We start from the raw sequence: 10,412 nt of genomic DNA, 5'->3' as shown, positions 1-10,412 counted from the left end.
ACAACCTTACAAGACATCAAGTGCATCCATTATGTAGACTTACTGTCTTTTGAATTATTACTACATTGCATTGAAGTTCAGAGACTTATTATCTGCTCATTGTAATGGTACCAAGATCAACCCTGCATATATGCCGCCTTTGTCACAATAACAGCAGCAGCATCGATTGATTTCAAGTATCAACTTCATTTACTGTGCAAAAATGTGTCTTTGTAATAATACAATTACAGACACAAAACCAGGCTGCATTATTAAGTACGTCTTACATCAACCATTGTACTGGAAGACCCTCACCTATACACAAGTATCATAATCTAGTTGACATCCCTGAGACAACTCCAACTGACTTCTTTGTCCGTGTAAGGCATGCTTTTGGAAGGATAAGGACCGTGTGATACAAAAAACAGCCAGAACAACACTCTAATAACACCTATTACTAAGCTACCACTGATTCAACTACATATAACAACACAGTTACAAGCAGCCATGTTGGAAAGTTTGGTAATTTGCCTCTGATCGACATGCAGTTACAACATCACTGCTCAAAAGCGGAAACATATCTAGCACTGGCTAACACTGAACAATTAAAAATGCACTGTGTACACACATTTGTAAAATGGGAAATTATAAAAAGTCACAATTATGTTACAGAACCAACAAACAATTGGGGGCAGTAGACAAGTCATGCATACATGGGTGTGTGTGTGTTTGTTTGTTTGTTTGTGTGGACCTTGTGGTGAGTAACTTTCTTAAAGTGATGCAAGGAATGTTAGATAAGTGCCCACATTTGCTGTGTATTTAATTTAAGTTGGGATAAAATTAAAATATGTTTTTAGGCAGTACGTTGAAAGCCGGACCAGGTTTTTGTTTGAATCTACCATTGTGTATTTTGAAGTTGGGCTCATGAAGCTTCAGTCTGAGAATAGACTGATGAAGGACTTGCGTGGATTGCGAATGGTCTCAGCCTTCTCTTCTTCCTGGTTAAGACTGACTGCTGGTGGCACTGGGGTTTCTGAAATGTTGAAGGTATAGGTAAGAGACTTGGACTTGCTACAGAAAGAGAACGAGAATAGAGAAGGAACAGGCATTAAAGTCATGCAACAAACCTATGAAATGGCAACTCTCCAAATGTATAAAAAGTATATTGTTAGTAACTTACTGAACCACAAGGACTTTTATATCATTTAGTTTAGCGTGGATTAGACGTGGATGCTTGATTTCTCAGCGTTCAAAGCCACTGTAAGAAAGCTGACTGGGGTTACATATGGCACGGATAATCTGTAGATATACTGTACATGCACAAGTCCATGAGACGTTCTTGTACAGTAAACATACAGAGAACATTAGATATCTGTTGTCTTTTAAAAGAAAAGTACATTAAAATGTGAAACGGGTCAGGAACATTAACAATTTATTATGTTTAACTCCTATGTGGTCCTACTTTTAAGTTTTTTTCTCTGGAAATTTGATCTGATGGAGTGAAATGCCTTAAAGCGTCGGTAATGGCTCATGTGTCGTGATGCATGGCTTATTTTAAGAGGCATGCTTGTCCCAATGCAGACAAAAGGAACGCCCTCCCAAGCTGTAGGGGTCACTTTGTGAGAAACTGATACCTTTGATGGTACTTACTTTATTTGTGTAGCGCTGCCTGTCGCAGGAATGTCCTGGTTTGGCTTCTGAGGTGGCTGAGGCTTTTGTTGTACCGGGGGGCGTCCTCCCTGACCTTGAGTGGCAGGTCGTGGCTGCTGGGTCGTGGCTGGTCCAGGACGGGCTGACTGCTGCTGCCCGGGGCCTTTTTGAGGCCTACCACCCTGTGACTGCTGCCTGGGGGGCTGTGCAGGCCTTTGAGCAGGACCTGGAGTAGGTTTCTGCGGCTGGGACACAGAGCCCTGTCTCTGAGCTCCCCCCTGACCTACAGGCCTCTGCTGGCCTGGGCTGGTTTTGGGAGGAGTGGGTTCAGTGGCAGCAGGTGGCTGAGCTGGAGGGTGAGCTGGCGGCTGGCCTTGAGGCGATGGGCGTTGCTGAGAGGGTGGGCTCTGCTGAGGGCCACCTGAAGAAGGATATTTCATTTTTGAGATTTTGATTTATGGAGTTGCAAACACAAACTCTAACATAAATAGATGAGATTACCCTGAGGTGATGGACGCTGTGGTTCTCTGGTCTGTGAGACTGGCTGGGGTGAAGTTGCTTTCTACAAATAAAGAGGTAGTGTGAGCTACAATATGATGATGCAGGTAGAGGAACGTTCCTTTTGTTTAGTACTTAATAAAAAACAGTTATGGACCACGCACTGTAGAGGAGCTTCGTGGGACACACTGATTCATCTTTGAAATCACAAGGTCTGTAATCTGAACCCGATCTTCATCCTGCTGATCCCCAATCAGTGGCATTGAACAGTCATCTACCTAAGAAGACAATATAGAATATAAAAGATTCTGCAATCACAACTGACACCGTGTTGCCAATGCTTCAACCTGCAATTGCATTACATTGCAATTGTAATGCTGACTAAATAATCAGCATTACAATTGGAATGAGTAAAAGAAACATCTGATATTAACAATTTTTTCTCATATCTGGGGACACAGCTACAGTTCATGACATTTTAAATCAAAATCTTACATAGTTCTTTAGGTACAATGGCCTGTGTACAATTTTGTCACCTCAATGATGTAGTCTTTTCCATCTTTCCCGTGTAGAGCTTCAACTGCACAAATATCCAAGCCTCCAAAAATATCTGCACACGAGTCAACCCACATTTTGTACCTGAAAAATTACATTTAAGAACACAATTAATAACACACATTGCTGGTGTACCACGTAAAATAACTCTGTAAGCACGTACTTGTCTGACATTGCCACCTGCTCCAGCATTGAAGAGCCAGTGTTGGTTTTCCAGTTTCCAGAAATGGATGTCCTCCTGCCCCAAAAATGCCATAAAGGTTTTAATAACTGGTCGGTTGAAAAAATTGACAATCTTACATAATAATTATTGTAGATGTAATTTTTACTGACATGTATGCCTTGTAATTGTCACCAATCTTTTGAATTCTGACATCATATTTTGCATCAATGAAGGGTTCAGATGTGGCATAGGTCTTGGTCAGTGCTACAATGCTGGCAATGTCTTGAAAATCGTATTGATTATCAACTTTGACCTGGTTAAAAAAAAAGTACAAACAAAAAAGAAACACCGTGACCTCTTAATGTGTGAAAATGACACGAATGCAGTAGGTTACATAAGTATACCTTTCCCATTCCTGAGTGAGCATGACCCATCTTCACCACAACAGGGAAATGTGGGGAAGAGATCTGTAACAAAGCATGCCATTTATCAATCAAGGTCTATATATCTTTATTTACAAAGCTGGTAAAAAACAAGCTAGGGAGAAACCACGACCTGGAGCCAACCTAATGTTAATTAACTTGACCGCAGCTGTTACATAGGACTCACCATTTCCTTGTGGTTGGGATAATAAACCTGCTCGATCAATGGAAACTCCTCTGGTCCCAACTGCTTATGTAGTTTTACCATCTGAGCAAACTGGGGGAAAAAAGACATTACGTACTGTAAAACCTTAGTAATAGTAAATATCACATGTTATAATATATATAAGTTATGACGAAAGTTGAAATATCTGTCATTATTTAGTATGCATGTCTGTGAGGGCGCTACGCATCTTCTACCAGATGACCTCACTGTAGCAGAGAGTAGGATAAATGTGTGATTGTGTGTGAAGGACATCACAGCCGTAAGCAATGAGCAAACTGCACAACTTTTCAATAGTGAAAACTCTTAACTGTGTTTATTCATCCAGAAAGCTGGCACAAAGAATAAACTGGCCTTTCCATTATACCGTATTTTCCGGACTATAATTTGCACCAAAGTATAAGTCGCAGAAGCCAAAAAATGCATAATAGAGAAGAAAAAAACATATATAAGTCGCACTGGAGTATGAAATGCGGTTGCAAGTGTGAAAATAACAAATAATATCACATATAAGTCGCTCCGGAGTATAAGTATAAGTATAAATATAAGTCACTGTGTCAAACTGTGAAAAAAGGTGCGACTTATAGTCCGGAAAATTTCCATTGCATATCGGTGTGGGTGCTATTCTTACATGTCACAATATTTTGAATGTAAAGCAGATACTTACAATCCACGGCTTGTCACAGAAATTATAAACAGAGTGTACGGAGTTGACACTTGGCAGCCCGGCGTATTGTAGGCCAATTACTATATTGCGATGATCCCCGTTTTTGTCCATGCTGAAGGCATGTTGTCGAATCAACACAAAATCTGGCTTAATAGTCCTGGGACAAGGGTGTAAGAAAATATTAACACATAGGAGGAACGCTTTGGGATCAAGTGCTAAAATGAACAGAAACTGGAACCACAGCAACACACAAGATCATCATGTACTTGTCTGGGTACCTACTTATTAACTGTATGTCCACCCCTAATGGCCTCTATGGTGACACTGTATAGACCCGCTGTATTCGCGACCAGGTTGATTTCAGAAAATTCTGCCTAAAAGACAATAAAATAGTCAATAAAGATCAATAATCTGAGGTGCCAAACAGGAGTGTCACTTTAAATTGAAAAAGTCTCTGGGGAGATGTTGGAAAAAGAATTTCAATAAAGACAAAGCAAAGAACCAAAGCAGTGATCAATGTAAAGCTGTAAAGCTAAAGCAATAGTTTGAGAGGAATAAAAAATAGCTTTAACTCCTTTTGTAATATAGTTTGGATGCATAACTAAACTGAAATAAACACACATAGCTAATTTTACATTTGTTGGAATACAAAATTACAAAGTGAGAAATACAAACCTGTTCTACTTTGATGTCTGATTCGCCATGGACTTTTCTTCCCTTGAAAGCTTTCACCCTGCAAAAGGAGAATAAATAAGCTAATACTCGGGACAAATAGTGTGTGGGAATGTGTAGCTCCTGGAAGCTGCCTGCAGGCCTATTGCACTGGATGAATCATATGACCTCTAATGACCAGGTCATTGCCTCAGAGGGACGCCTCTTTCACCTGAGTGAATGTGAACTCACCAGTCAGTCTGCTGGTCATCGATGACCAGGAGGATCTTGGCGTGGCTGGAGACACCAGCCCGGTCTGCGGCCTCTGACAGAGTCGCAGCTGCGGCCGCAGTAGTTTGTTTGACTGCGTTGGATATGGATGAGAAGAAGCCGGTAGGTCCTGCTGTCGCCGGCCCGGTCTGCGGCTGACTGTCGAGCTGGCGCCGCTCTGAGCCCGGGGACACTGTGGGGCTCTGCTGCGGAGGCTCGGCCCGCTGGAGGTCCGTCATGTAGCCATTGGGCAGGTTCGAAATAAAATTACTATCAGAGAGTCGGCGACGGAGGTAATTCATGGTGGCGACTTGTTTCTGATAGAATGACGAGGGGTCTGTGAGTGGTCAGGCAGTAACAAACCCCAAACCCAATCCTGTGAAGGTTATTGATCACCTAAAGAGAAAACATATTTTAAACATGAGCTCAACATTATTGCCAAACTAATGTCGTGACTACTTGAGAAACAGGCGCTTTAGCAGGCAATGCATGAGGGAAAGAACATGCACTGCAGACTTCAGATAACTCTGTTGGCTAATGTGGAAATAAATGAAAGGCAAAGCCGCAGCTTTAGTAGTAATGATCACACAAACCTTGGGATCGAATCCAAAGTGAACCGCCCCGAAAATCTGCACTCGGCGTCAGGAGACAGAATGACGCCTGCAGCCACGCGGTGACAGTAGTGGCAGTGTGAGGACAGGACTAGTGTCAGGCCTGGACTATTTCAACTAAAACTACAGCGTGTTTCAGGGGATCGTCCTCTCCAGTCTTTCATTCACGGAGCAGCCCCAGTTTTCTCCGTCTGCCCTGCGTCACTCCGGCATCCTGAGGGAGCCTGGACCGCGTCAAATCACAAACACGCATGGTGGAACTTCCTAGTTGTGATGTTACAAAATAAAGGTATTATTTTCACATTGTACATGTAGAGTAGACTGATGATTATTTTTTAGCATTTAGCTTTCTGACATAAGCCCAAACATGTAGGCTATTATTTATAACAACCATGCGAAATCGCTAAGCAGCAGCACTTACGCCAACACGACAATGAAAATGTGATCATAAAAACTGCATACTACCAAGGTCAAACTATAAGTATTTACAACAATTTGGCATAATTTTACTATAAGAATAATACATCCAATAAAGCAAGAGGCATGAAGTGGTTGTACAAAAGCCATAATGCCATGCGTAAATAAAAGACTGCATTCTGTGCACTTCCTGCTCGGGGCGTTGTCTACTCTGACTTGACCAGTCTGGGCATTGATGAGGGTGATGCTGAGGAGAGGTAAGGCCAGGGCTTCTCCATCACGTGCTGGCTGAGGATGCGGGCGAGGTTTTCTCATTTACAGTCATTACAGCAAGTTACAGTCGCGTTTAGGAAAGACCTGACTCAAGCCGTAACTTTGATTGATATTATACAACCCTCATGGCACACACCTGCAGATATACCATGAAAAAGAGCCTCTGCTGTGGAAACTGTGCCGTGTCAGCACTAACCAGAAGAGGAAGTAACATACAGTTGATAGTAGAAAAAAGCTTCAGTTGTAGTCATCTGGACTCAGTTAGAAAAAAATAGACGTTTCGACTCTCATCCAAGAGTCATTGTCAATGACTCTTGAATTTTGGGCCTAAACCCTTGGATTTAGCTCGGGAACTCGTAACATACAGTTGATTTAAAATGTGTGTGTAATGTAGAATATATTCATTTAGATTGGCATATGCTGTTTATCAGCACTTGATATGATATGTAAACTATTTTTAAATTATCTTGTATGTAATGTAATGTAAATCAAATTTCTAATGAACTGAAGTATTGTAATATAAAATTATAGGATTGGAATTTACAAAGGAATTCAATTTATGTTTATTTTTGTATAACACATTTAAAACAACATATACATACAATGTTCAAATGCTATTACTATTTCTCTCTCTTTTGGCAAAAACTATTTGATATTTACAATAATTATTGTCCAATCAAGACAATAATTTGTAAAAGCAAGATGCTGAAACCTTGTTTTACCAAAGAAGCAATTAAAGCTTGCAGAAATAAATATCAACTATATAGGACATTTCTAAAATCCAGAATGCAAGTTTCTGAAACTAAAAACAATCTTTTAAAACAGGAATTTTCCCAAACCAAATGAAAATAGCAAAAGTTATTCCCTTGCACAAAGGCGATGACAAAAATCAGACTTGAAATTATTTACCCATTTCTTAACTTAACTCAAAATGTTTGTTAAAAGATTAGATAATTATGTTGGAAAAAACAATATATCAAATGAGCATCAGTTTGGTTTTAGAGCACATAGGTACCCAAGAATGGCAGTAGTTAATCGAGTTGTAAATATTTCCCAATCACTAGATCAACCACTCAATTTTATTACAAAAATTGTGGGGGAAATTGCTTTATGGGAAAAGTTAATTATTTGGTTAAAAAGTTATCAGGTCCAATACATTCATCTAAAGGGACTAGAGTTGGCAGAGAATTAGTTGTGGGGTGCCACAAAGCACTGTTTTGGGCCCAACATTGTTTTTATTTTATATAAATGATATTCATAAAGTATCTGATGTTCTTAATTTAATTCTGTTTGCAGACGATACCACAGTTTACGGCTCTGGTCAAAAACTTAGTGAGCTGGTGATGGGTGTGGAGAGAGAACTGTATAAACTAAACAAGCATTGGTTTGCTTTTGAACAAATTATCATTGAACTTGAACAAAACAAAATTGATGGTATTCAGTAACAAACATATAGATAATTATATCAAGAGTCAATTATACAGAAGAGAGGAGTGCTGATGATTTACTGCATGTCCTCCCTTCTCTCTCGCCCCCTATGTAACTCTGTCCTTTCCTGTCTAATAAAGCCTACAGGCAGCAAAACCTTAAAAAGTACAGAAGAAAACATAAAACATCATTGCAATTCTATACAAATAGCAGTATATTTTTAACAAAAATGCTTTATATTTACTTTATTGGTCTCTCATCACACCATACTTGATATTTGATATGGTATTGAAATTTGGAGAAATACATACACAACTAGATCTAAACCAATTTTCATACCACAAAAAAAGGTTATTAGACTGATCAGTTTACCCAGCGAGAAAGTAAATATGACTTAAAGCCAAGGTAGCGGCGATGATGGCTCTTGCCGCCCGCGCAACCGCCTTCTTCAATTCAAATTCTCTATAGAGTGTGGTAATAATGTAATGGATTGAAGTAGAAACTCTTAGAATTAGCACTCTATACTCTCTATGTCGGGCAAGACCAGAATCTGTAATGAGCCTCTGTTTGTAAATCATGCTCCTGGAAGTCAGGTATGGTGCAATACAACAGACATTGTTTGACTTCATCGCCACCACAGACATTGTTGATTCATTTCTCCCTGTGGCCCTCAGAGGCGACTGTTGTTGTGATTTTGGGCCTTACAAAAATAAATTGATTTGATTTGAACAGGTAACTCTATGCATACAGTGGATACAGTGCATACATTACATACATTACATACATTACATACATTACATTTAGTACCATGTAGAAGGGGAACAGATTATATTGCTGTTGATGCTTTAACGGTATGCAAAATTAGAACAATAAGTAGACTTAATTTTCTACAGGAAAAGTGTTTTTAAAGGTTGCAAAAAGAGCAGTTTAAAAAAACAAACTTGCAGTGTGTGCACTGAATCTCAACCATGTTTTTTTAGCACATTTCTAATGCCATACTATAGTCATTGATAATCTAAATAAATATAGACATGTTAATTTGTGTCATAAATAAGAAAACCAAACATAAAAATCTGAGAACAAAAACAACAACACAAAATTGCAAGGAAATCTATCACAAAGAGGTATAAAGTTTTACCATTGGATTATTGTTATGGGAGTCAGAAATATGCTTTTAAAAAATAACAGACTAAATATGTTTTGAGTCCTATAAATGTGCTTTAAACAGCTTTAAAAAGATACTAAAGTACTGAACAGTAGTAAAAGGTCTCTGCAGATCCAAGAAATCAAACAAGTGGTCATTTATTTATTATTTTCCTTTATTTAGCATAGCAAGATAGAAATAAAAACTAGAAAAAACTTGATCTAAGTAAGTAAGTAAGTACATTTTATTTGTATAGCACCTTTCACAGACAGGAGTCACAAAGTGCTTCACAAAAACACAGAATAAAACAAAAAAAACACAAAAAAACTTACAGTGAGCAATACATATACAACAATATACAGTCAAATCAGTCCCTAAAGCAAATGCAATTAAAAGGCCTGACTAAATAAAAAGGTTTTAAGCTGACCCTTAAAAGCAACAACAGAGTCCAGTGACCGTAGAGAGAGCGGAAGATTATCTGTTTTTGAATTCCTAGAATGTTATGTCAGATATTTCAAATTGTTCAAATGTTTTACAAAAAGAAACAAACAATGCAAAACTGGACAAGCAAGCTGATACGTGTACACAAAACAATGTGCAGAATGCACCTATATGTTGTATTACTCTGTGCTTTGGATATTTAGTTATTTTTGAATGTTTTTGCAATATATGCCTTCAGGGGGCACACTTGAGTTGAATTTGTGTTTATTAAATTAACTTCAAACATGTTTTATGTGAACATAATTTAAATTATGTTTATCAAGATCATATGACGTCTCAAGAACTTTCTGAAAATAATTACATGTTTTAAGCCCAAAACTGCTCAAATGGCGGTCTATGTGGCACAGTAATAAAGAAAGAATATAGTGCTTTAATTTATTTTTTATATTTCACAAGCTGTTTTACACTTCACTTACTTCCTGTGACCATGTGTTCTGTGTTTTCAAATATCTCAAAATGTCCAAACTAGATTGTTCTCACGGCGGCAGCATAAACATGACTTATGTGTCTTTGTCTGGTCATCAACAAAAGCTTGTGGATTACTGGTGAGGCGGGCTCACGCTGCAGTTGCCTACATGTATGGGCAGGCCAGTGGAATGACTGGAGCTCTGGTGGGCTAAGCACTCGAAAAAATGCAGTTTGGGGAGTTTGCAGATGAGGGGTGGGGGGTCAAATGGTGATGTGGGGGTAGAGCATGGACTTCAATTTGTTCAGCTTAAGTCATTGCATTATTATTATTATTATCATGGTAATTTCCCTGTATTCAATTAAAACCTCAAAATCTTGTCCATTATTACCGTGTCTAAATGTAGTCAACTTTGAATCTGCCTTTGAATGTGGCTTACGTGGGAGCACATTCTACCTGCAAGGAATAAAACAACATTGAGCTTCAGGTGATTGGTCAACCATCAGCCAATCAGAAGGCAGCAAGAAAGCTCCTACCTGCACTCACCTGATACA

General features: G+C 38.9%; 1 protein-coding gene across 2 annotated transcripts; it reads right to left on the bottom strand.

The window, feature by feature from the left end:
- Nucleotides 1-5,922, bottom strand: syn1 (synapsin I). Of its 2 annotated transcripts, none has more exons than XM_072434022.1 (14): nt 5,672-5,922; nt 5,061-5,474; nt 4,833-4,890; nt 4,440-4,531; nt 4,158-4,314; nt 3,455-3,544; nt 3,250-3,312; nt 3,016-3,158; nt 2,846-2,920; nt 2,664-2,766; nt 2,292-2,405; nt 2,131-2,191; nt 1,630-2,050; nt 1-1,050 (listed from the first exon to the last, which is right to left on the bottom strand). In XM_072434022.1, exons 2-14 carry the CDS (start codon nt 5,378-5,380, stop codon nt 912-914), a joined length of 1,836 nt encoding a protein of 611 aa, XP_072290123.1. In that variant the 5' UTR covers nt 5,381-5,474; nt 5,672-5,922; the 3' UTR covers nt 1-911. The 2 variants fall into 2 exon arrangements, with proteins under 2 accessions (XP_072290123.1, XP_072290124.1); XM_072434023.1 differs by having other exon boundaries at nt 1-1,012; nt 5,672-5,921.
- Between the last annotated feature and the right edge of the window lie 4,490 nt (nt 5,923-10,412).

Source organism: Eucyclogobius newberryi, unplaced genomic scaffold (assembly GCF_026437365.1).
Source record: "Eucyclogobius newberryi isolate DKJ021-1_F unplaced genomic scaffold, fEucNew1.0.hap1 SCAF_6, whole genome shotgun sequence".
In the NCBI taxonomy this organism is placed as follows: Eukaryota; Metazoa; Chordata; class Actinopteri; order Gobiiformes; family Gobiidae; genus Eucyclogobius; species Eucyclogobius newberryi.
The sequence above is the reverse complement of the archived record's forward strand: the minus strand, read 5'-3'. Positions and strand labels throughout refer to the sequence as shown.

Coding starts and splice junctions, on each gene's coding strand:
- syn1 (XM_072434022.1), bottom strand. CDS start 5,380: ATGAATTACCTCCGTCGCCGACTCTCTGATAGTAATTTTATTTCGAAC. Junction 3,313..3,454: donor ATCCCAACCACAAGGAAATG/GTGAGTCCTATG, acceptor GCTTTGTTACAG/ATCTCTTCCCCACATTTCCC. Junction 2,051..2,130: donor ACAGCGTCCATCACCTCAGG/GTAATCTCATCT, acceptor ATCCTTCTTCAG/GTGGCCCTCAGCAGAGCCCA.